The sequence below is a fragment of the Mirounga angustirostris genome, unplaced genomic scaffold (genome assembly GCF_029215605.1).
Source record: "Mirounga angustirostris isolate CCGP_5_RB_7025 unplaced genomic scaffold, mMirAng1.0.hap1 SCAF_2, whole genome shotgun sequence".
NCBI lineage: Eukaryota > Metazoa > Chordata > Mammalia > Carnivora > Phocidae > Mirounga > Mirounga angustirostris.
The window spans coordinates 42,217,667-42,244,187 of record NW_026991710.1 but is presented as its reverse complement, the minus strand read 5'-3'; the positions used below and the strand labels follow the sequence as shown (position 1 = coordinate 42,244,187).

The following is a 26,521-nucleotide window of genomic DNA, read 5'->3' as shown; positions in this document are numbered from 1 at the left end:
CGGACAGTTAAATATGGAATCTGGGAGGAGCTTTGTATTTCTGTTCAGTGCTTTGGGAACCAAACCCAAAAGAAAGGACTGAGTGTGACTAAGGGCTTTTGTGGTCAAAATAAACACCAACAAGAGAGAATTACTAAGTCCAAACAGTTGAAGAGTGCCCACCTCAAGCTCTAGTATTGTAGACACCATGACAACTATATACGTTTGCATGCCAGAGGCCAGTGTACTGAGAGCGCTTTAGGAGAATGCAAAAACATCTTTTAAAAATTGTTTCCTCAAGTCACTAAATCATCTAGTTGGTGAGTGTATATTGAGTACCTACATGTGATAAGGTGGGGGTGGGACATAGGAGTGAACAACTCCCGTTCCAAGTGCAGCAAGCATGTGTACGTGAAGAAGCCGGGTTGAACAGTGAGCAAAGCGAAAGCCTTTTCTGACCTCCTGTTGGTTTGTTGCAGCTGTAAGGGTGCTTCCCACTATGGCCTCACCAAAGACAAGAAGAGGCGCTCTCAAGATGGCTGCCCAGACGGCTGCGTGAGCCTCACAGCAACAGCACTCTCCCCAGACGTCTCTGCAGCTGCCACTGTCTCCTTGGTGACAAATGAGCCTGGCCTAGACAACCCTGCCTACGTGTCCACAGCGGAGGATGGTCAGCCAGCAGACAGCCCTTTGGACTCTGGCCGGAGCAACCGAACTAGGGGTGAGTCAAATGGGTGGTTGTCTGGGAATGGGCTCCTTGCCTTGAGATTGCCCTCTGTGGAATATTTACTGTAGAATGTTCTAGACATTTTTTTTTAAGGGGAAATCATTCTGGCAGTTTCAGCAGCAATCCAATGTCTAATTCTCCAAAGTGAAATGAAACCATAAGTACCTCAGATCATTAAAAATATGTAATCGAACTTAGTGGAAGGGGTAGAGTTGGGCCTGATGATTCACCACCCCATAGTGTTGGCACCTTCCCATCCATGCCGCTCAAGGAAAGTGCTGCTACCTTCAGTCCAGCCCAGCAAAAAAGAAACGCAGGTTTTTAAACCTTACATATTTCACTGTAGAAAACGGAGACAGAACAGAGAAGCAAATCGCATCATTCTACCACCTAGAAGCAATCACTCGTCTTGTGTTATTGTATATATCTGACCAGACATGCACATAAAAGAGGATTTCTGTGACTGTGTAGCTACTGTTTCTTCCTTCTCTCTTGTCCTCAGCACGGCCCTTTGAGCGATCCACTATCAGAAGCAGATCTTTTAAAAAAATAAACCGAGCTTTGAGTGTTCTTCGAAGGACAAAGAGTGGGAGTACAGTTGCCAACCAAGCTGACCAGGGCAGAGAAAATTCTGAAGACACCACTGCCCCTGAAGGTAAGTGACTTCCCTGTGAGTCTGGACGGACATGGGCTGGGCTTCCAGAATGACCTCAGGGGTGATGAGAACCGGACCACCACCCACTTTCTAGGACACCTCTCTTCACAAGGGCATTAAATATTTTTTACCTTGATCAGCCTACTTCTTACATAAGTAACTAAAGGCAGAAATGATTGTTCTCTTTTCACAGAGGGTGAGCAAATAGGTTTTGGAGCTATTCAGGTGCTAGCTTAACACATATAAGAAATAATAATAATTAAGTGAAAAGCATTTAGAACATGGCTGGCATGCAGTAAATGCTAGGTAAGTATTTTTTTCTTCTTATGACTAGGTATAATGTGTGGTTCTGAGTGTGTTTTTCATGCATTAACTTATTTAATGCTCGCAACAAACCTATGAAATGGCTACTATTCTTATCCCTCTTTTACAGATAAGAAAATCGAGACACAGGGAGATTACTTAGCTTGCCCCAAATTACCTTGCTTAACTTTGAATTCAGGTAATGTGGCTCTAGAATCCAGGCTCTGTTGGATCTTAGATCCTATGTGTTTATAAATGCAGCTGAGGAAATACTTTCTTTTTATCTTATGTTAGACCTTCAGAGCAGTAACAATAGCTCTTTAAAAAAAAGTGGAGCTTTCTTGTGTTCCAGGTAGTGTTTGTCCTAAGTCACTTAGATGTCACAATTCTAAGGGATAGGGATGATGATGATTCTCATTTTATAGATGAAGAAACAGACACCCAGAGAGTAAATCACCCAAAGTCACCCAGCTAGAAAATGACAGACCTAGGACCTTAGCTCAGGTTCTCTGGCTCCAGAGCCCACTCTGGTAACGACTGGGTTAAGGGCCCTCCCCTCCTAGGGGTTGAGAGGTAGATCCCAAATCACTGTCTTTATCACACCTTCAGAGAATCCATGAGCAGTGCTAGAAAATCTCTCTTCCTTACTTGTCACCTCTCCCCTCTGTGCGCGCACATACACATGCACACTCTGTGCTCTCACTACTCTGAGCTCATTGCAGTCCTGTGAATACTGTTTCTCTCTCTCTCTCCCTTCCAGGCTGCTGTTCAGCTTTCACTCCCACACCCCTTCAGCTGCCATTCTCATTCCTCCTTCCAGGCTTCGCATAGGCTTGGCCTCCTCCTAGAAGCCCTCCCCGACTCCCTCAGTCCCCTTTCCTTTGTGTTCTCGATGCATCTGCATCTTTATTATAACGGTGTCCCTTTCGCTGTCACTGCCTCTGTAAGAGCAGGAGTTCTTTTGTTAGTGTGCGTGTCCTCAAGGTGAAGCACCAGACCTGGCACACACAGTGGTGTTCGCTGAATGTGCCATGAATATGGGATTACAACTCCCCGTCTGCCAGTCCTCCTCTTATGAAAGGGTCCTGAATCATCCTTCACGTAAAGTTTTCTTCTGCCTGCATAAGATTGATTTGCCTGTTTATTGCAGAAACCTTTTTTTTTTTTTAAGATTTTATTTATTTATTTGAGAGACAGAGGATGAGAGACAGAGAGCACGAGAGGGAGGAGGGTCAGAGGGAGAAGCAGACCCCCCGCTGAGCAGGGAGCCCGATGCGGGACTCGATCCCGGGACTCCAGGATCATGACCTGAGCCGAAGGCAGTCGCTTAACCAACTGAGCCACCCAGGCGCCCTGCAGAAACCCTTTTAATAAGAGATTACTGTGTGGAAGGTACTAGCCTAGGCTCTATAACTTTATATAAAGATTATCAAATCCAGTTCCTGGCTTCAAGAGCCTCCTTCATGACTAAAAGAAAGAAAATACCATGAGGAGTGAGCTATAAATAAATGGCAGCGGCAGCCCAAGAGAAAGAAGCATCACTTGCAAGCAGGCTGTGTAACCTGTGTCTACGGGGCGGTTTATGAGCCGGATGGGCATTGGGATCTTGACTGTGCGTTAGAAAGTAGTGGGAGAAGAGATGGGTCCAGGAGGGCATTTGGGAGTCTTGATTTGGGGCAGTGAACACACCGGAAAGCTTTTGCAGAGTGTTATTGCAGGAACCGCACTATGTTCCGGGAAGATGGCCGCCACGTGGGGTGTGCAGAGGGCTTAGAGTGGGAGAGAATGGATTTCTTGAGATACCCCAGGAAGCTATGACTCCAGAATGGGGTGAGGTGTGAAGACTTGGCAAGGATGGTATGATGGTCTTTTCAGGATTTGTGAGGCAACAAAGTTTTCAAAAATGGCCTTCGAGTTGCATCGTTTCAGCAACCTGTGGTTGGCCCCATGAACTCCCGTGGCATAGTTTATCCATCCTTTTTACAGGGGCAAAGAGTCTCCACTGCTTATTGGCTGTGTGACCCTGGCCAGGTTACTTAACTTCTCTGAGCTCCAGCATTCTGTCCTCTAAGAAGCTGGGATAATAATAATCTACTTCATAGGGTTGTTGTAAGTACTAAATCCAAAAAGCATGCATACAACTGGCTAGCTCAATGCCTGGCACATAACACTCAGTAAATAACATCAAATCCCTAGTCCTTCGGTGAGGACACAATATTGAACAATTTTATTTCATTCCAGACCAGCACAAGTTTGGCAGTTGAAAATTTTTTTTTAGATTTATTTATTTGAGATTGTGTGTGTGTGCTGGGGTGAAAGGGAGAGGACAAGAGAGAATCCTAAGCAGACTCCCTGGTGAGCACAGAGCCCAGCGTGGGGCTCCATCCCACATCACTGAGATCACAACCTCAGCCAAAATCAAGAGTGGGATGCTCAACTGGTAGAGCCACCGAAGCACTCCAAAAAATTATTTTAACTCTTCAATGTCACTAGAGTCTCATTGGCGTGGTTCTAATTAATATTATGTACAAGTGCAACTGGGTGTGTCCTTTCAGACTCTCAAATGGCCTGAGTAGTTTCAGTTTGGGAGGATGGTTTTTGTAAATCTACTGGGGGGGGGGGGGGGGTCAACAGGGGGAGGGGAACAAAAACCAGCAGTTTGATGATTATTTCTAAATCTTTCTTTGTTCAAAGTGTTTTGTTTTGTTTTGTTTTTAAATCACCATTCCCTGTCACCAGACCTGTTTCAACAAACGCTTATGGTAACGCCTACTTAATGTAATCAAAGTAGTTTAAACATTAATTGAACTCAATCACCCAAGCACTGTTAGCCCCGGGAACTGACACATTAAGGCTGCTGTCCACAGCCAAACAGCCAAGCCAATCCCTTATGTTCAGTTACATCCCGGTGGAGGCGAAGGACCCACATTTGCAACGTCTCAGGCTTCCTCTGGCTGCTAAATTGCTTTGTTTATCGTGTTCTGCAATACTTGGAAGTAATTTTAATTCTTTCTGTATTGTTCCTGGAGAGTTGAGCACTTCTTAATGAACTCATAGTTCATTAGGGAAAATGGACTAAGGTCAAGGGTTTTGAAAACAGAGTGCATATTCGGCAGAGCCAGACCTGCAGTTTTCCTCTTCCCAAATGACTTAATGAAGAGAGAATCTTAGGGCAAAGGCAGCTGTCAGCAGCTACAGGAGGCGAAAGCATCTCCGCCCTCCACATCCACACTCAAGTGGCGAGGGGAGGAGCCGCGGCTGCCCCAAACTAGGTGTAGCTTGCCTGGCATGTTATGGCGTTCCTTTGGCATGCTTCTACTCACACTGAGGCAGAGGACGGCTCCAGTCGGCAGTGCTGGCTTATAGGTCTATAGGGCAAGTCCCCTGTGGGACTGTTGTGGATCCCTGGTTCCACAAAAACCTGAGGGAGGTGACAGGATGGCGGGTCACCTGGAGCCCCAGGCGGTGACTGGCCCTGAGGGCCACCTTCCTTTGCAACCTCTAGCCAGTCCTGTCACTTCCCCACTCTAAGCTCAAATGTCCTCACGTTGTAAAATAAAGCCATTCAACTGTCTGTCGCTATCAAACCGGACTACTAAGGAAGCTCTTCTGTGTGTGGGCACAGGGGTGGGGTACGGGCTGGTGGGGAAGGGACCCGTGGAAGATTTCATGTGGAAAGAAGAGTCTTCAGGTAAAAGATAAAGTTGGAGGCACCCACCTAGGTCTCCGGATCTCCTGTGAGCTCTGAATTGAGCAATGCAGCCAGATCAGGGATGAGCCTCTGGACACCACCAGCTCTCCTTGGTCACGAATCAGGCTGTGTGACTTCCCTTTATTGACACCAGTGTCTGGGAGAGAGGCCTGGGAATTCCCTAAGCCTGAAAAAGCAGGGACTTCCAGGGAGAAAGCTTCAAAATGGCCTGAGAAGGCAGAAGAGCAGGTTTGTTCTGTTTTGTGGCTCGATAAGTAGGTGCTGAGACTAAAGTCTATTCCATGATGACCCTACGTTCTCCTTCACTCCTTCACCCCAGGAGGCTTTGGCTGACACTTGTGATCTGTGCACACAGCCACAGAACAGCAAGAAATGGTGTCCTCAAAGATCTTAGAGTCCAGGAGAGGATGTAAGAAATGAGCATGGATGATAACGGAAGCCTCAGTGCCGGGAGCTGGCTTTGGGGGGAATTGGGATGTTTAGACAGAGCAGGGAAACAGCGGGATCAGGGTAGAGTTTAATTGAAAGGGATCATTTCATGCAAGTCTTGAAGGAAAAATTGGGTCTAGGCCTAAAATGAAAAACATTCCAGGCAGAGAAACTGATGCTGGCGCAGAGGCAGGAAAATGGAAAACATGTACAAGGAACAATGAATAGTTTAGTTTGGCTGAAACCAAAGTTTGGCAAGAAGAAGAGTGGTTGGAAATGTCCGTTGGGTGGGTGTCTTAAATAAATACTGTCTTTGTCCATTTTAGTCTTTCCAAGGTTGTATCACCTGATTCCAGATGGTGAAATTACAAGCGTCAAGATCAATCGAGTGGATCCCAACGAAAGCCTCTCCGTTAGGCTTGTGGGAGGCAGCGAAACCCCGCTGGTCCATATCATTATCCAGCACATTTACCGGGACGGGGTGATTGCCAGGGATGGCCGGCTCCTGCCAGGAGACATCATCCTGAAGGTAGACGCGGTCGCTGCAGGGCCATGAAAAGGGGCTTAATAAAAACCCCTTCAGAGGAAGTAAATGGATGGATGGAGGAAATGCTAAATAAATGTGAAGCGGTCTCTTTCCGTAGTTATCACATTGAAAGGACTCTTCATCTGAGACCTGTAATATAATTGAGATAGGTCTTTGTCCCCTTCTGTCTTGTTCTTCTAGTCTCTCCTTCTTTCTGTAAAAGAGTAGTTCTGTCTCTGTATCATTTTGTCTGTCCTCCTCTTCTTTCTCATCTCCCCTCCAGCTTCTGTCCCCACTTCCCTCTCTCCACCTCCTTCTCCTCTTCGTCTCTCCTTCTGTCTACCTCCTCCTATTACTTTAACGATAACATAAAATAAAACTGGAGCGTAGATCTTATGTTGTTTTTAGAGCAGATTAATGGAACATTCTGTATTTTATCTAGTCACTCCCATTCACACACCCTTCCATGGTAAATGTCTGGGGGCTTAATGGCCCTCCATGAGAAAAACCAAGAAGTAATCCTAAGCTATTCCCACCAAGCCAAAGACATTGCGGGGCAGACATGTTGGTGGAACAGCGCCCCATGGGCATTTCTGTCCTCTGAGGCTTAAGTGTCAGGAAGGACGTTCAGGAAGAATTCTGACAAGAAGAGAAAGGATGAAGGGAGCATTGTTGATCAGACAGAAGTCAGACAGGTGGCAAGTGTGACAAGAAATCCCTCCCTGGTCCTATATTCCCTGTCCGATACCCAGAGGAGGGTTTCATCCCACTCCTTCTAGGTGGTTGACGGGCCGGTTCCTGACACATCATGCGCTATTTCTCTGGCAAAGAAATTCTTCTTTTTTTGGAATAAGAGGAGAAAGAATTTAAAGCAGTTGTCATAACAATCCTGAAACTCCCACTGGCCTCTGAGGTGGAGGACAAGGCAGGGCCTGTCAAGCTCCGGAGCGTGTCTACAGTGCAGTCAGGTGACGCTATGCGTGGCTTCCCTGCAAAGGAAAGGAGCTGTCCTGCCCAGGAGGGTTGCATAATAAGACATCTTGATTCTTAGGACCTTCAAGTGGCCCTGGCAGGCAAAGGGCTGCCAAGACCGTCTAGCAGAATCCCCTGGCTGCCTCCTGGGCTGGGTGCGATGGGGGAAAGCAGATGCAGGATCAGTGACCGAGCAGAGCAAGAGTTGTGATCTCCCCTGGGTGTGGACAAAGGTGGTGAGCTGCTCTGTGCGCGAGAGCCTCCAACCATCCCTGAAGGGGCAGCGAAAAACCGGGATGGTGGGCTTCAGGAAGACCTCTTAAAATTTCACTCTGAGCCTCCTCTAACCAAGAAATCCTACCCAACCATAGAAATTCAAGAAGGTTGTCTCTCTTCTGTGGGGCCCCTGTCCTTAAGACCCTCCGCAGAGTACAGTGCTGTCGTAAAATTGTTTTCTCGCAAAGCAATGACTACCACTAGGGGCTGTAGCCTTCTGGCTGGGCCTGCTTAGTCAGAGTAATGAAAACCAGAAAGCCCCATGCAGCATCAGCCCCGCAAATAATGAATGAGGCACAGATGAGAGGGCTGAGCTTGAGGACGTTGAAGTAGAATGAAGGGATGCAGCCTTTCAGTAAGGGAACCTAGAAACTCATTCACGTCAGTTTGTTTGAAACTATACAGAGATTTTCTTTTTCCTTTTGTTGAGAACATGGGCAAAAGACTTCATAGGCAGCAACCACCTTAAGACCACACACACACACACACACACACAGCTACGCACACATACATGCAATGGCAGGCCACGGAAGTTCCAGGATGGATGACCCAGGGAGAAGAAGTCACCTGGAGATCACTGGAAAGTAAGTGTCAGTTCAGTTTAATCTCAACAGCAGTTTAGTGTAATCATTTGAACCTAAGTGGGAAATTTTCTTGTTTTGCTTTTTCCTACTTTTTCTTCCTTTTTTCTCCCCCCTGCTCCCACCCACCCCTTCAGCTGAACACTGAGTTTGGCAAGCAACAGGAATGAGGGCTGGGACTGTGAATAAATCTAGGGGCCTGTGCAGGGACAGGTTGAAGAGAGATGGCATCCACCGGGAGAGCTGAACAGGCGGTGTGGTAACACAGAAGGAAAGCGGGGCTAGAAGTAATGTTGGAAGATGGGGGTGTCTGGAGATTTGGACAGAGGAGAAGTGACAAACCAGGGCAGTCTTTAAGGAAGGGTCCTGCTGATGCTGTGGGCCTGGGGCTTCTAGGAAGGACTGTGGCAGGTGGAGCTGGCTGATCTGCTCTAGCTTCTGGTCCCCTCCCTGCCCACCCCCCGCCAGGTCAACGGGATGGACATCAGCAACGTGCCTCACAACTATGCCCTGCACCTCCTGCGGCAGCCATGCCAGGTGCTGCGGCTCACTGTGCTGCGTGAGCAGAAGTTCCAAAGCAGGAACAGCGGACAGGCGCCCGATGCCTATGGGCCCCGAGATGATCATTTTCATGTGATTCTCAACAAAAGCAGCCCTGAGGAGCAGCTTGGAATAAAACTGGTGCGCAGGGTGGATGAGCCTGGGGTATTCATCTTCAATGTGTTGAATGGTGGTGTGGCAGACCGACATGGTCAGCTGGAGGAGAACGATCGCGTGTTAGCCATCAATGGGCACGACCTTCGGTATGGCAGCCCAGAAAGTGCAGCTCATCTGATTCAGGTGAGTCACGGGTCATTGCCAAGATCCTGGCTAGAAACTGCTGGCGTGAGTGGGATGCTCATTACCCTGACCCACCTGCCCTGTTAGTACCATGTGTGACATGCGGTGCCCCCTTTTCTGGGAGTCAAGATTGAAGGGCTAGGTAAGAACATTACTCAAGCAAATGATGTGTGTCAGGCTCATGGACATTCCCTAAATGTTGCCAGCCATCCAATCTGACTGCCCATAGATACTAAGGGTTACGTGCTGCAACCTGACCAGGTTAAGATCACTTAAGGTCAGCAGGGTTGTATCATCCTTGTACCCAGTGTGTTATTTGCAGACCAGGGGTCATTCAGATATATTCTGGACATATCCAAGACATCTAGAGGTACTAACTCCCATAAGAAACTGTGCCATCTACCCTCCAGGAATCCTGTGGACAGAGACCACTATGGGATTGGCTAAGGCTAAGCCCCATCTCCATGGCTGAATCCAACCTCCTTGGAAAGCCCATGGGAACTCAAGTATGAATCTAGAAGAATCTAAAAAGAGAGGCATATAAATTATGTTCCCAATAGCCTGACATTGGTTCAAATTAATTCACTTTCCTGACTGGCATAGCATCATCAATCCCTAGCATGTATCTTGTTGCCTTTGGCTGGGTCACCATGTTTTTCTACTGTTTAATGAGCTGCCATCTTTATTCTTAGAAGGACAGGCTTTCTGGGCTCTTGTACTCTAACCCATTTATTCACTTCATTTAGCCAAGGTGTATTAGCTTTCTGCTCACCTAGGCATGTGTCAGGTACAGAGAACACAGAGATGATGGCCTCTTGGGCTGCTCTCTCAAAGGAACTCTCAATCTAGTACAGGGGATGGACTTTGTGTAAATAATTGTTATATGGTGTGTTAGTAATATAATGGAGAAATTAAGTACAGTGCTGTTTCAGATGTAGAGATTTTTGCTTGCATGGGCCTAGGAATTCTTTATAGAGAAGATCTTGAACTGGAGCTTTGAGGAATCAGAAGTTCTCTAGGTAGACAAGGCAGGGAGGGTCATTTTAAGGGGATACAACACAAAAGAACATTTCCCTGAAAGCTGGTTAGGAAAAGCATTCATACCTGGAGCATGGTGTATATTAAAAAAGCAGTCATAGACAAGGCAGGATTGGGAGGCAAGGACCAGATCCATGCTAAGAAGTTCAGACTTTATCCTCAAGGCCATGGCGTGTCATTGGAAGGTTTTAAAAAGGAAGTGACATGATTTTCTAGATCTCTCTTAAGGTAGTAGAGAACTGATAGGAGAGGGGCCAGATTTGAGGCCTTATCTTATGAAGCATTTGCAATTACCTGGCACACTGCATCAGCTTGCACTTAGTGACTAAATTATTAATACTTCAAGACGAGACAGCGAGTCAGCAGCGGTAGTTAAATGAACCTTGTACCAAGTTCTGCTGAGGATGATCATCAGAAGACAGAGCCTGCTTTCTAGAACTTGGTCACCTAAGCACACACAAGTCTCCCTACTCTGGGTTCCAGCCATGGAATTCTTCCAGGTGTTGACAACTCTTCACTGTCATGTGTGTGGTATCTTCTCCCTCTTCCTCAAGGAGAACCAAGTAGTGTCTGATACTGTCCTTATAGATGTGGACAGCCTGAGGCAAAGAGTACAAGGGGACTTACCCTACTTCCTCTCTACCCCAGGATAGGAAGCACATGTGGTATGTGGCTCTTGGTGGTGTCCCACTTTCAGGGTGATTCTCAATGTGATGGATGTTCATCTGCTTAACGGGCCCTGAGGCCATAGTCTGTGGAGCAGGTGGAGAAGAAGATCAGAGTTACAGGAGGCATTTCCCCTCTGGACTTTATGCCATCTATTCCCAAGTCCTTATGCCCAGCTTCGACTTCTCTGAACATCTCAGGCATCTCAAACTTAATGTCTAAAACCAAATCCTTGACTTCTCCTTCCTCTACTCCTTGTCAAACCTATTCTTTCCTCAGCCTTTTCCAGTCTCTAGAAATGGCACCATTTGCCCAGTTATTTGGGCCAAAAGAATCTCTTACTCTCTTCAGTATGCTCTCTCTGTAATCCATTTCTCACCACCTTCACGGCTTCCCTCAGGCATGCTACCATTGGCACTGGGTCTCTGTGAGAGACCTCCCACCTGGCCTTTTGGACTCCACACCTGATTCTCTACCTCTGCTCTCTACACGGCAGGTCGATGGCCAATGGACAGTCAGTCCCATTGTGTCACTCTTGTGCTCAGCTCTCTGATGCTTCCCAAGACACTCAGAGTAAAATTTCCAAATCTTAACAATAACCTTCAGAGCCATATGTAATTTGGCCTTTAGTTACCTTTCTAGCTTCATTTCTTAAGCAAAGTAAGAGCGTTTCTAGTATTCTCACCCTTGCCTTACCATGCTCAGTCACATTGCCTTCTTGCTACTACTCCTCAAAAGCTGCAAGACCTTTTTCACATCAAGGCTGATGTTCTTGCTATCCCTCTGACTGGAAGAATCTTCCAAATGTCTAACTGCCATGCTTCATTCAGGTCTCCTTAAATGTCACCTTCACTGACCATCTCATTTAAAATAGCTTCTCCCACCCCCAGCTCTATATCCTTTATTTAATCTGCTTTACTTTTTCCTACCAACTAATTACTTTATCACCTGTTGGCCTAGTATAGAATAATACAGTATTGTGTATCGAGCACTTACAGAAATGCCTGGCAAGAATAGACACTCGATAAATATTTGTTGAATGAATAAGTTGAGTCAAGTTATAAAAATGTAAATATACAGAAGATTAGAATTTATGCATTAATTCCATCTCTTAGGGGTTTTTCATCAAACCATTTACCAAAGAACAAACACCAAATCGACTTTTACATGCTGTTTGTCTCCAAGATGGAATTTCTACATCTTTTCCTCTTGAATTTCTTCAGTTGTTACTGGTTAAGCACCCTTTAGGTGCCGACAATTGTGTGGATACAGTGGTAAACAAGACTGACACAGTTCCTGGCCTTGTAGAGCTTGGGACATATTCTTGTCCCAGATCTCAAATACCGTCAAGTCAGAATTTAGCAAGTGGTTCTAGCCTGTATGTGTCAATGGGTGAGAACAGAAAATAGATGTTTATGAAAACATTAACCCATGGAAAAGGAAGAATAATTTTTCTCGTCATGAACAAACTGCACTCTAAGCATGATTTTCCCCCCACTTTAAAAGTAGACTTTTAAGGTGATCATCAATTTTATTTTTGTGTCGTATTTGTCAACTCCCTCTGCAGGTCAGTCTGGGCTCACATTCTAGAGCTAATCTGCCAACGACACTCCGCAACAGGCAAAAGAAAAACTCCCTTACTCATGCCATTTGGAAAAATTTTGATTACATGTGGCATTCTACTTTGGTAGATTAATAACAGAAGAGGGAAAATTTTTTCCCTGAGAAAGTAAATTTATGAAGTAAAATCTTGCCTAACAGTGGGACTTCCTAAAAGAGTTTTCTGCTTACTAAACAAAGCCAACATGCTTTATAAGCAGGGCAAAAGGAAAAAAAAATTCTTTTAAAGACTTGGGCAAAGCTAGTTGGAAAAGAAATGGAAAAAGTAGAGTGCTGGGAAAATCCAGTTAAGCAATCTCAAGAGTGGATTTTATTTATGTGATACTTGTAACACACACCAGGCTGGGGGAATTAAGCTTAATACCCTTCAAAGGTGGAGACTCAAGTTACCAACCAATCCTTGGCTGCCTGGCCTTCGTGTATCTCCTTCATGAATCATACTTGCCTTAGAAAGAAATTCCCAGACAACATGTCCTTTTGGTCATGTTTTCTCCCACAGTACCACACTTGACTTTTTCTCCATTATTTCAGGGAAAAGTTATTACAGAGAAGCCACAACTATTTTAAATTTGACCAACTTACATATGTAGAGTCCTAACCCCCACTTACTCAGCAGCCCCAGGTGTCAAGAGCCCAGGAGTGAGACGGACTCCTCTAGGAGGAAAAGCCCTAAGGAGACAGAAGCTTCAAATATGGAGCATTTGACTCCAATATTTGGAGTAGTTGACTCCAATAAACTTAGGACAACTTTATTTTTCTCCATTATCAATTTCTTAATTTTTTGAGCACCATGTCTAGAATCATTGTAGGTGGGACGCCTAGGTGGCTCAGTGGTTAAGCATCTGCCTCTGGCTCAGGTCATGATCCAAGGGTCCTGGGATCGAGTCCCACATCATGCTCCCTGCTCAGCTAGGAGCCTGCTTCTCCCTCTGCCTGCAGCTCCCCCTGCTTGTGTGTGCATGCTCTCTCTCTAACAAATAGATAAATAAAATCTTTAAAAAAAAAAAAAAAAAAAAAAAAGATTGCATCTCTCTCTACTAATCAGTATGCAAATGATTTACGCTGACAATACTATGCCTATTCTGAGATGCTCTCATCTACAATTCTGGAGCAGTGAGCTCAAATATATACAATTAAGAAATGAAGAAAGTAATTTTGGATTTCAAATTTGAGTCTCCTTCCTGTGTGTTTTTTTTTCCTAGGCAACTACCAGACTTCAGGCAGAAGCTAAAAAAAAATTCAAAGCCATTTGTAGAGGGGATGATAACCTCTAGGTTTTCATTAATACTTACAGATGTGTGAATTTTTGTTCCCTTTCCATGAATTAATATTTAAATTAGAAGTTATTTTATCAAAGAACAACTGGCAACGAGGCTCTTCAGACTTTTCAAAAGAATGTGAGCAGCCTCTAGTCAGAGCCGGAAAGTAAATAATGAACTACTCGTATTACCTACATTTGTTCTGAATATGTGATTCCAGCTCATGAGTTTTGCACAACCGGAAAAAAGACAGAACTTTTGTCCCCTGGAGCCAGTAAGAACTGCCAGTGAAATAAGACCTAATAGATCAATGTGTTTTTTACAGATCAGCACAGCTAATACAGAGTCAAATCCCCATTTAAACCAATTTTCTTAACATGGCATTGTAATAAATTTAATACAAAGGCTAAAGAATACATAAATGTAAAAACTGTCTTCTTGAGCTGAATTCTTGAAGTCCAGATGATTTTTATACAGGGCTCTAAATTTCATGCATTCATGATAAAGCATGACTTGGTAAACTGTACAGATTTTCAGCTTAGAATTTTGTCAGTGAATCTCATGCACAGCTCCACACTACAAATATTAGGGAATCTATTTTTATTTAATATTAGGGAATCTTGAGGCTATACTGCCCTTCCTCCAACTCAAAATATCCCATGTGCATTTTTTTTTAACGCCACAGAACAGAATCAACCACGAGAATAACTTCTAGATACCATAAAGAAATGATGTTTGAGGCAAAGGACCTGGGTCATTCTGCTGACTCGGCAATCAGCCACGAGAACTCAAGAACTAAATTCTTATTTTGACCTTGTCATTGACCTCTGTATGACCCTGTGTACATCATTAATGTCATCATTAACATCTTAGCCCTTAAAGATGTGCTTCTCGGAGCAGAAGGATGAATATGGAGCTACAGTCAAGAGGGAAAGTAGACCAAATTTCTGTCTCAAATCTTTTTCTACCCTGGTCAAATCCTAAGGTCCAATTCACCACTTTTCCTCAAAGCCTCCTTAATTTCCTTTTTCCTTGGCCAGACTCTAGTTGCTCTTTGCTCACTAAAGTAGCTGCTGCCTCTCCAGCAGAAGATATTCTTGAATTCTTTTAAAAATGTGCCAGGAGCTATGCTAGGAGCTAATGTTTCAACGATGGACAAATCTGCGCACCTCAGGTTTGCTTGCGCCAAGCTTGTTTTCTAGAAACTCTCCGCTTACAGTGCACCGTGTTAGCTTGTTCAGGAATTCTATTTCTGGAACCCCAACTTTTTACTCAGTGAGAGGTATTTTTCTCAGAATTTCTCTTGTTCACTGGAAGAGAGGCGTAGGGCAAGGACTTTGTTTCTGCATCTCATTGTGTGGTATGTTGCCAGGTCAACAAATGACTGGTGACTTTGGTATTTTTCTAGCCTACCAACTGGCGATGGTTCTGATGCCTCCTGTGGTCTGTATTGCCATGTAGGATCTATGTGCCTTATGTGATCTCAAAGCTAGGCTGTACTGATGTAAGGTGTCCCTTAGTGAGGCCCTGGGAACCTCCTTATCATCTTCTAATTAATCACTAATAATGAAGACTGACATCTATGGAGCTCTTGGCTTCACAGAGCTAATCCCCTATGGATATATGACGTGGCAAAACAGGAACCCCATCACTGAGGTCCTGGGTACAGCTGGTCCACCTGCGAAGAAACTACTCTATATTGGTTCTTCCATGTCTGATTCTATATACATACACCCCGCTCAAATTTATTAGAGGAAGTTAGAGTTCGTCAAGCTTTTGAGATGATTTGAAAACATATGAAATATTAAAGTAGAAATATTTGACCTGGAAAGGAGAAGAGCTAAGAGAGAAGAGTGAGCCTTATCTTCAAGTAAGATTGTCCCACAGAAATTGATTTGGAGCTATCTGAGAGGGTATGACTGGAGCCAATGGTCAAGCAAGAAAATGGCACATTTAGCTCAGCCCAAGGACAAATTTTCTAATTAGCACTATCTAAGAACGGCCCACACTGCCCTGGGACACAGTGAGTTCACGGTCATTGGAGGCACTGAAGCATGAGCTGGGTGACAACACGGCAAGGATTTTGTGGGGGAACTGAAGCCTGAGTTACAGAGAGAATGTTGGCTTAGCTATCTGACATCTCTTCCATATATGTGGCTATTTAATGATATGGAACCAGTGCCCCACAATTTCCCAGGGCATTGTGAGCACAAGACAGATGAACTGACAAGGATCCTTGAGTAATTGGTGGAAGGGAAGCTAAGATGGGGCAACCCCAGAGAGTATAGGAAAAAAACAAAAACCATCCCTACAACCATACATTGAAAATCAAAGCTAGACTGTCTCCCTCTGGGATCCTGGGAAAAGAAATGAGTAGGGAATGCAGATGCAGGATGAATTATTTTTTAAGAAATGCTCATTAAAACCTTTGTTGGTGGAACACTAGGGAAAAACAAGCTTATGTTATTATAAATGCAACTGTAGCTTTCACTTGTCTCTGTAACAAGAGTTCCCCAGTCAAGCATGGGTCGCCTGTGGACCCATACTGGTGTTATAAGAGTTGTGTGTTTATGGTCTCCCTGCTCTGAGCAATAGTCTGGATGCCTAACAGCTTGGAATTTCCCTGTTTCAGGTCTTTAGAATGTTAAAAACTGTTTTATTTAAGCATATATATATTTTAAAGCAGCAAATGGTGTAATGCATGTGATTTGAGTCAATCCTCCTTCACAGTGAATAGGTGAAGCCCTGGGCTAGGTGAGGAGGTCACACCTTGAAGTACAGGGGCACTATCAAGTCTCGGTCTGCCCTAGTTCTCACTGGCTGCCTTCGCCATTGTGTGGCCCCGAGCAGTGCAGAACAGTAGAAGGACGCCCTCTGCTCAGATGTACAGCTCTGCAAAATGCCTCTCCTGCTTTGCGTGGTGGCGTCTTTGATTTTCCATTTGTCTTCTCTGTGAAGTTTCTGATCTGTGTGGTATCCTGACACTATGAACACTTCTTATTGGCCACAGTGGCTTCTGTAGGGAAAAGAACCATTCCCCGGGCTGAACATGACCATACAGGATGCTTGCCTTGCAAGACGTCAGCATAGAGCTTTCAGACTCCTCCTTCCAGTTACAAGAGGTGGGATTTTATTATTTTTAAATGGGCTACACCTAAATGAGGCTGCCAGACTATGATTCCCTTCTGTGGCCTCTGCTTAGTCCCGTCATATAAATATTATTGGCAGTCTTGAGTCAAATCTCAAAAGAGCAGAGAAAAATAATCCTTAAACCATCACCCAAAAAGACAAGCCTTATCATGATAAATGCTACTCAGTTTTAACCCTTTGGTTTTCTCTGAATATTAGATTTTTCCTATTTCCTTGGCTAGAAGTAATGGGTTCCAGCCTAGAGAGTCTCACGCGTGTAGCCCATATCTCTTTCACGGCACCTGTTCCTGCCTGTCCCTGAAGTAGGACAATCGGAGGACAGGAGCCATTTCCCCAAGGCTCTTAGTGAAGTGACTGGCTCAGAGCAGGCACATGTCAGCCGTGGAGACAGAACAGCTACCAACAAGCTGAGGTCCCCAGGCGAGAACATGAAGGCCCTTAGAAGTGTTTCCCTTTAACCTATAGAAAGGAGAGAGGGTTTAACGCTTGGGCTCTTGGAAGAAGAAGGAGAAATAGGTACAGCAGTCGGCCTATGCGGCTTGTAACCATCGTGTCCAGAGTTTGCCTCGAAAACTGAGGCTGTTTAAAGGAGAAAGAAGAGAGGAAACTTCACCCGAAAAGGATTGTCCTCTAGCCTTGTCTGCTACTCAAGATAGCCCCAGTTGTGGCTTCCAAGAGATGCTATCCTACCCCTGTCTTGTAGCATGCTCTTCCTCTGAGCGTGCTATTGAAGCCAACGATCTGCTGCACCCATCTTTCTGGCACATATGATGTGGCTAAGCAATAAAAAAGTTTCTGTCTCCCCTCACCCCCCTTCTCACACTTCACCTTCACACCCACAGAAAGAAAGACTTGCTGGTTCTAAGGGCTGTTTCTCGACGCTGGATCTGGCTGCTCCTAAGGGCTAGAGCCAGTACAAACACATTAGCCTATTTTCCACCTGACACCTTCAAACACCAGGAAAGAAAGTGAAACCAATGGAGTCTCCCTGAGAGCAGTTTGTAAGGTGGCTGGTTAAGAGCCACAGACCCAGCCTTGTGGAGAATTTATTTCCAAGTAAATTGATACCAGGGTTATTTATTGGAGCGTTGTTCCTGCCAACAGCTTACTACCAAAGTCGGCATTTGAAAATCCGGTGAGAAATTTGTGTTTGAAAATATGAATTAAACAGCTCTCCCAGGCTGCTCCCTGGCATTTTGAATTTTACCTGGCAAGGTGATTTGATATAAGTCTCAGATTTTCCTCAATTCTTATGAGGTGCCTACGTCACATGATTGATCCTGGGCCAAGTGAACGTGATACAATATGCAGGCCAAAGACAAACCCACTGCTGAGATCCTTTAAAACACTGGAGTTTCCCTGAAGATAAGGAGCAAATTTGGGCTCAGCAGTTGGAGTTTTGACTGGAGTATTTTCCACTTATCTCTTAGTCATTTTTGCTTCAGAAAGTTCCTAACGATAACCTCATTAGGATAAGTGAGGCTTACAGTATAAAGAAAAACATTATTACAAAATACTCTAAGAATTGAGTTTAGCTGGCTCATATTGTAGTTCTTCATGTCTTCTTGCTTCATTATTGTTTCCTGAGCTTGTTATTTTTGTTCTGATGCAAGCTCTAAAGGTGATAAGAAACACCAAGGAATTCAAGATAGGCAAAGAACCAAGGGAAGGTATGTAAGTGAGCATTGAGTAGACCAGCAAAAGGGATGACTGGGCCTTATGTGAAGGAACATGAGTGAAAACTTGAACTTGCTTTTCGGGCCCTGTTCAGTAGGATTTTTGTAATTACGGAATTACACAGATGAATCCACTCGACTGGCCCACCATCCACCAATACACTCTTAATGCACTTCAGAGGTTGTTTTTAAAATTTCCTCTGATTTACAGCTACCCAGTTGATGATCCCTAAGTTTCAAGAGAGCTCTGAGAAGAAATGTTTATTAACGTAAGGATGCAAAACCATGAAGGTTTGGGCTGGTTGGACAACCGTGGGGATCTGAATTCATTGATGGGGCTCTGATTGATTAAGGTTTTAAAAACAAGGTCGTCCTTCATGACCTGATTTTTCCATGGTCTGATAGCCATACCTGTAAAGGAAGAAAGGCAGGTGGGCCAATGTCCATCTCTGCTGTTGTGGTGAGGTGAAGAGGAGAACCCCAGAAACTTACTCCTCTCTTTTCCACCTTGTCCCCAAATCTAGTCTTTCTTGGGGACCTTTCTAATCAACTCTGGGCCATCAGGGAGCTTTATTAATGTACAATTCACAGGGCTAAGGTCTCCTCTGTCTGCCTTGTGGATCTGGAGCCTCGGTAGTCAGCAGTTGTGGAAAAATGAGTAATGCTCTCCAACAGAAATGAAATTCATCTGTGGCAGAAAGCCAATTTATAAATTTATGGTGTGGAGTGGACCTCCCCAGTAAGAAATGTATTTGTTTGGAATGTTCTGTGCAAGCATCAGTGTATATAGCAGAGAGGAAGAGGAGTCAGAATTAGTGATAGTCACATAAAAAATAAAGGATCAAGGCAAAGACCTTTAATCAGGCTGTCTTGGAACCTATTAAGTCATCCCTGTATTGCTAAAGTGTTCGTCCTTTCCCATGCCTACGTGTCTAGCACTGTAGATGCAGGATTTCTCTTCCTGTGGTAGTAGAGTTGCTGCCACCAACTCTGTTCCTTTTTCTGTACTGTTTACCTTCGGTCCGGGTTTTAGACTTTACACTGTGTACTCTGTTCTCTCTGAGAAGTCCTTCAGACGTGGCTTGTGTGCAGTGGAGCTGTCCCTTAAAAATAACAATGTTTGATGATGTCTTTGCAAAAAACTGTTGCATAAGTCAAACCTTCCCTAGTTTTTCCCTTGAAGCAGGTTACATTCCCTGATTTAAAGATAAAGGAAATAATTCTCATGTTCTTGCCAAATTACAAAATGGGCACTGCCATGAGAAATACTAGACACCATTTGTTTCCATTAGAGTAGAATAAAACTCGCATGTTGGTAAGCCCCTGGTGCCGGCCACGTTGGATGGAAGCTCTGAGAGTGGCTAATGTCTGTGTCTTCTCCCCCAGGCCAGTGAAAGGCGTGTTCACCTCGTCGTGTCCCGCCAGGTTCGGCTGCAGAGTCCTGACATCTTTCAGGACTCTGGCTGGAATAACAACAGCAGCCGGTCCCCGGGGCCAGGGGACAGGAGCAGCACTCCCAAGGTGAGCCCCAGCCTGAGTATGTCCACTCCTCCTGCAGGAAGCTATTTCTTGCGAAGGCTGCACACTTTAACCTTTCTAAGTGTAACCTCTGGACTTCATCACCTGAACACTGTTTGACTTGGCTTGTAAAACAAAAAGCCTGAAGTCCCATCCTCAGGACCTGGTGAGATAACAGGTGTCTCCCATCCAAGCAAGAGGGAGGAAGGTGCAGGAGAATTTTGAAACTTGATCTTACAGACTTCACATGGGGACATAATTTCAAGTAAAAGCCAAATATATGTCATGTTTTTCCAACAGTCATTTTGCTTAAGGACCGTTTTCATTCATTTTGAAATGAAATTGGATTTGCTTGGTTTTTGACTTTCGAAGTTCCCAATCTGCCTGATAATTATTTTATGAAAAATTAAATTATTATAATGATATATTTAATTATAATTATTTTAATTAAATAATTAAAATAATTATAATTAAAATAATTCCTCTGTTAATTTTAGTATGTTTGTTTTTGCAGAAGAACCCAGGAAGATAATATAAACACTTGAAGTTCATGTAACATTAGGAGTAATGGTGGGTAATGGGGCAAATCAGAAAGCAGATGCCCTGTTACAGCATTTAAATTCGGAAATAATGTAAAGTAATGTGGATTAAGCAGAATGCACCTATAGGCTGAATGTATCCTTCAGTCCAGCAATTTGAGCCTCTCTTTCAATGAGGTGACTTAGCCCAATTTGTACTTGTAACTAAAGATAAAAAAAAAAAAATCTATAGGTAGTCCATTCATCTTGCAAGAGAGATTAAGGAATGCCTATCATAGCAATTAGAACATATCAGGCTGTGTTTCAGTTTGGAATTACTCACAAGTTTGGGTTTTTGAGTAATGGATGCAGAAACAAGACTCATAATTTTGATTATGAAACATGTCATTAATGATACAGCCTACGAGGCCACACCCCCGCCTCTTTCTGCAGCCAGCTAGCCAGCCGTGTCCCATAAATCCGTAAATTCCAGGCTTATTTACAGTAAGCAATCTAGACAGACCAGGCAACTCCTGCTAAAACATTTTGTGGATAAAGACTCCCTGGTGTCTTTCGCTAGTAAAGACCATTAGTGTGTTTAAATTAAACTAATGGTATTTATTAATGGAAAACTAGTTTATTAGCTTAATCTAATTAATCTAATTAACTAATTATAGCTGGATTAACTAGACCATATTGTATTTTAGCTCATTAAACCACTAAGCATGAGGCTTCCACCAGCACTGTGGGTCTATAATCCCTTCCACCTTACCACCATGAATCATGGAAACAGCTGTTCAAATTTTTGCTGCAATCTATGTCATTTTTCTAACTCCTGGAAAACATACAGAACAAACTGGCCTAGTGGGAAATTGTAATATTTTCATTTTAACTTATAGTTCTGTCTGCCTTCTGAGATGCCCTCAAACACACACACACACATGCATGTGGCCTATTTAAAATAAAACTAAGACATATATGGCTCTTGGATGATTTAGGCTTTTATGATCCTAAGCTTTGTTTTATCTAGGAAACAAGATGGCTTTTTGAAAGTAGCAGCTCAAATGAGTCAGAAAAATACCACAGAAGGCAAACCAAGACTTGTGAGACAGAAAAGTTTGTAGCCAACTGAAAAGTTAAAGACAAATAGGTGTCAAGTGTAGGCGTGTGGCTACCTCTGTGGGAGAGGAAAGGGAAAGTGACCAGAGAGAAATCACAGAGAGACTTCAACTGTAGTGGCCCCCCGTATGTCTGACATTGGGTTGTAAGTTACATGGGTAGGTCATTAGTTCATCTTTATATATTTTTTATAAATCTAAAATGTTTTATTTTAAAAATCCCAATATTTTATAAAGTATGTATTTTTATAGCTAAGTGAAAGTAGACTGGTGCTCATGATGTTTTTGAATCAGCTTGAATTAGTTTGTACTAAATTGTGTTTTTGAACATTAGGGAACATCCTGAGATCTCCGAAGTAGAGAAGGGGGGCTGGGAGAAAACCCAGATGGAAAAGAAGATCCCTGTCGTATTTAACTCTCTTTCTCCCCAACCAGAGTCCAGCCATTCTGCGTGGGAAAGGTTAATGGTGGTACCTGGGTTTTCCATTGCTAACATGGGTGTCTCTCTCTGGTGGGGAGGGCAGATGGCTGTCAGAAGCACAGGACAAAGGACATATTTCCCATTTGTGGTAGCCCAGTCATTTGTGTGGAGCCCATAAATGCTTGAAACCTCCCCTTATTCAGCACAGCAAGGCTGTTGGGAAAGCACTGAATAAGTGTGGAAGAAGACTCCACTCTCCAGGAACTCATATCTACAAGTAGAAATAGCCCATCTCTGCAGCCAGGAGCACATAGGTTTTGGCGTCCGAATCTTATTTGTCATATATTTTATTTGGCAGAATCGGGTTTGAGTTGAGTTCTCTAGTCAATGAGATAAACTGTTCCTGGAAAAATTGAGTAACTGATTCTTTCATGTGTTTTTCTGACAGTTATCTGAAAATTGATAGGTTACTTTTTATCACCTGTTGAGACATGGCCTCTGAAAGCAGAGTAGTGTGTTGGGGAGAGCACGGATTTAGTCAGATATCTGGGGTTTCAGTTGCCAATCCCACCTCCCACCCCCACCCCCCTGGCCAGCTGTGCTTCATTGATCAGATTCGTTTTAATGTTGAGTCTCAGTTTTTCTGCCTGGACACATTTCAGTAAATAACAAATATTTCTTTCCCTTTCCTCAAAGATACCTGGCCAATTTGTACATTATTCAAGGAATATTTATTCACAACAAAATAATTAGGGCCTCATTTATTTCTATTAACTGGTGTGGCTGGTAAGAAGCCATTTCTGGAATATTTCATAAGATATGTAATTTTGCCACTTTCAAATGAATTTAGTGACACTTTTTTTTTAATGAAGTATTCTCAGATCAAAGGCGTTTCTTCAGTCACAGGTGTGCCCTACATGGGCATTCTACCCCACTTCATAAATGAGGTCAGGAGAGCTTTGAGTGATGATGGTATTACAAGATCTCCAAAGATCTTGTAATTACTGTGAGAAATCCAAATAACAATGAAATGTATTTAAACTTACTACCTAGAAAGGCAATTAGATTATTGGAATCTTCTTTTCCTCTGGGCAAATCTTGTAAATATTGATAAAACCCAGTATTGGCAGAATTGTGGGAAATCGGCATGTTCACAATGTATTGGTGAGATTATAGGTGATCGAACTATTTCCTATGTATCAAAATGTAAAATGCCCAGTCTTTTTGATTCAGCAGTTGTACTTTTAGGACATTAGCCCAAGGAAATATTTACACAAGTGCACAAGATATGTGTCTAAGGATGTTCATAGTGACACTGTTTAATTTTGCAAGAAGCTTATAAACAACCAAAATGGTCCTCAGTGGGGGGATAGGACATATCCACATGATAAAGTACTAGGCGGCTGTTCAAGAATGCAATAGAGCGTGCGTGTGTGTGTGTGTGTGTGTGTGTGTGTGTGTACACATACATTTTTTAATGTGAGAAGATGTCCTTGTTTTCCAGAGCATGCCATACTGTGTTTTTAGACATCACCTTGGGAGACTGATCTGCTACCCCTTCAATATCCCTGGCTTCCGTGTGGAAATAATGGAGGAAAACCCTTCTTTGTGAGGATCAGGAGTACATGCTTTATGAATATCCGCAGGAATGAGCTGAAACCACAGAGCAGCCAGGAAGAGTCTCTAGGTTTAGAACTTTGCCCTGAGTTGTGGGCATTTCAGAACTGCCTGCATTTCCAAGCAGGGCTTTTCTGAGAGATGTCTGTGATTAAGGCAGAGACATGCTACATCTAACTGCTTTGTAGGAGAGAAGGGTCATGAACTGAGAATGGATCTGTAGAGTACCTCCAGAACTCCTCTGTAGTGCTAGGACCACTGCGTTCATATTGTTACTTATTTGTCTTATGTTGAATCTTTGCCCTGAAGAAGTTCCCATTTCAGTTTTATAACTCACTTCTGATAACCAGTCTCTTCAAGGTTCTGGGGTTTATAGAGACACACACCCCAGAACTTCCAAGTACTAATTGTAACATATACCTGGCCATAGTAGTTTGCAATTCCTGACAATTTGTGGCAACTTGTAATTTAACCATCCATTTATCTGACAAACATGGTTACCATCTTTAATGTGCTAAATGCTATATTCAGTGCTAGGGATATAGTAATAGGCTACTACTGGATACAATAAGGCCATTAAAACAGGCATGGGTAATTTTATACCATAGAAAATCATGAGATATAAATGCACAAAAAGCCTAGGCTTATTGTCATAATGAAGTGTTAAAAATGGACTCTTGTGCATGCAGGCAATAGTTCTATATGATGTTAACCATCAACTTTACAGAAATTTAATTATCATTCACTTGATTTGTTGAATAGATAATACATTCACAGGGTTCAAAAAATGGAAAGTATGCATGAAGGAGCCTCCCACCCATGCCTGATCTGTCCGGTTCCCACCTTCACACCCATAAAGCCACTTTCTTGTTTCCAGAGTGTCTTCATGAAATGCAAATATTAATACAATTTCTCCTCCCTCTTTTTAAACAGAAGGAATATACTTACACTTTCTTTTGTACCCTGATTATTTTTTTTTTTACCAGATACACTTTTTAATTTTCTTTCTTTAGATACAACTGTAAGCTGTGTTTTGAGCTATAGACTTCTCTGAGGTCTGATTGAGTATTATAAATATTTATTTGCAGTGCACATTCCCATTTATACCCCTAGGTCATTGCGCAAGCAGGGAGGAGAACACATTTTCAGAAAAATTATATGTTGATATGTATTCATTGATAAATATGCCCTTGACTGACTGTCTTATTGCTCCAAGATAACACTGCATGTAGCTTTGAATGTTTTTAGTCTAGAGTTGCTGAACCAAAATCACAGTTCTCTTAATTTGCTTTTCGAAAGTCGGTCCTCAGTGTATGCTATACAATGTGTACACTATATTTTTATGTAATTAAAGGGTAGAACGGCATATTATTTAGAAATGCTGAAGTAAGAGTGAAAATGCTAATTGGAGAGAACCCAGTCAGTAGGGAGTTTTTAGAGTGGAATATCTATTAAATCCATTATTTTTCCTTAAGGAGTTCTATAATTGAGTCCCTCCTTAAATTAAACTGAGACGAATTAAAATACTATTACTTTTTTTTTTAACTTAGAAAAAAATTCCTGCTACTCATGAATGACAAGCTTTTTATGAGATACTACTATCAGGAATAAATGAGTCACTTGAAAAATTTTGGGTGCAGTTCACTTTGCGTGCTTACTATTTCTCCAGTGGCCTCCAACCTGTTCCTCTTCCATTTCTTCCATTCCCATTCGAAATGCAAACTTTCTCTGAATCAGCCTATAGAATTTGGGATAATACAACTCTGCTGAGGATGGCGGACAAAGCCAGGGTTCTCTCTGCACATGTCTTTCTCTGTGAGACCAAAGACTACCGTCATAGATTTATCCAACTTGGGTAGTTTTTGTATGTAGGAAATGCAAACCCTCTTGTGAGCAGATGTGCTATGTTTGTTTTTCTGTCTGTGCCTTTAGCCCCTCCATCCTGTGGTCACTTGCCATGAGAAGGTGGTAAGTGTCCGAAAAGACCCCAGCGAATCTCTCGGCATGACCGTTGCAGGTGGAGCATCACATAGGGAATGGGATTTGCCTATCTACGTCATCAGTGTTGAGCCTGGAGGAGTCATAAGCAGAGATGGAAGAATAAAAACAGGTAAAAAGACACTTACAGTACTGGGGCAGTGGGGTGTTAAAATGAGTTAGCAGCTTGCTGGGTCAGGTCACTGCTTCCAGAAATAATGAGAGGATGAGACGCTGAGCTGCCCAGGACCTCTATTACCCATTGACCATGATTGGTTTGAGTATAGCTGCTGGACTGGGTTTCACCCCTCTTAGTTTGTGTGGGTTGATGTGGGCCACTTGGCTTGCTAATCAAGTGAGTACCTGCAAAATATGCCAAGAAGTAATGGGGAACTTCTACAGTTATTAGCAAGTGGCCTCAACTGAATAGCATAATTTGGTTCCATTCTTTCTAAGTGATTCTTTGCTGGATTGATCCTGTGATGAACCTATTCATGAATTGTTCCATTTTATGGGTTGGATGGGAGAAATACTTTCGTAGATTTTGAGTCAATGAATATTAAGTGAAAGTACCATGCTAGGTTCTTTCCCACTGTTAAAAAAAAAAAAAAAGTTTCATTATTTTAATCTTATGTGTCCTAGGCTACTTTGAATGAAGGAAAGGGATGTCACATATGTATCCTTAATAATATTGTCAATTCCCATGAGTGGGTAGCTCAGATGGTTGAGCAACTATGTCATGTAAGGGCTTAGATTCAAGAGTTCAATGTGAAGTTCCTGAAGTACAGTTGCTTGGCCTGAGGAGCCACAGGGGGGTAGCATGGTAAGGGATTTCTTTGGCCAACCTAACAGTGCATCTTTTGGGGTTAGGCAAGACTCCAAGCCTTTCCCATATGTCTCTTCCTATCTTTTTACTCTTGCTATGGCTATTCCATGTGAAAAA

At 43.2% G+C, this 26,521-nt stretch overlaps 1 protein-coding gene across 2 annotated transcripts in view; it reads left to right on the top strand.

The window, feature by feature from the left end:
* Window positions 1–26,521, top strand: part of LNX1 (ligand of numb-protein X 1) — a 181,867-nt gene that overhangs the window by 146,218 nt on the left and 9,128 nt on the right. For both annotated transcript variants that reach the window (XM_045881139.3, XM_045881140.3), the window contains 6 exons: window positions 459–700; window positions 1,209–1,361; window positions 6,132–6,334; window positions 8,629–9,000; window positions 19,796–19,930; window positions 25,534–25,711. In XM_045881139.3, the coding sequence (XP_045737095.2) occupies window positions 459–700; window positions 1,209–1,361; window positions 6,132–6,334; window positions 8,629–9,000; window positions 19,796–19,930; window positions 25,534–25,711 (1,283 nt within the window). The remainder of the gene's footprint in view (window positions 1–458; window positions 701–1,208; window positions 1,362–6,131; window positions 6,335–8,628; window positions 9,001–19,795; window positions 19,931–25,533; window positions 25,712–26,521) is intronic.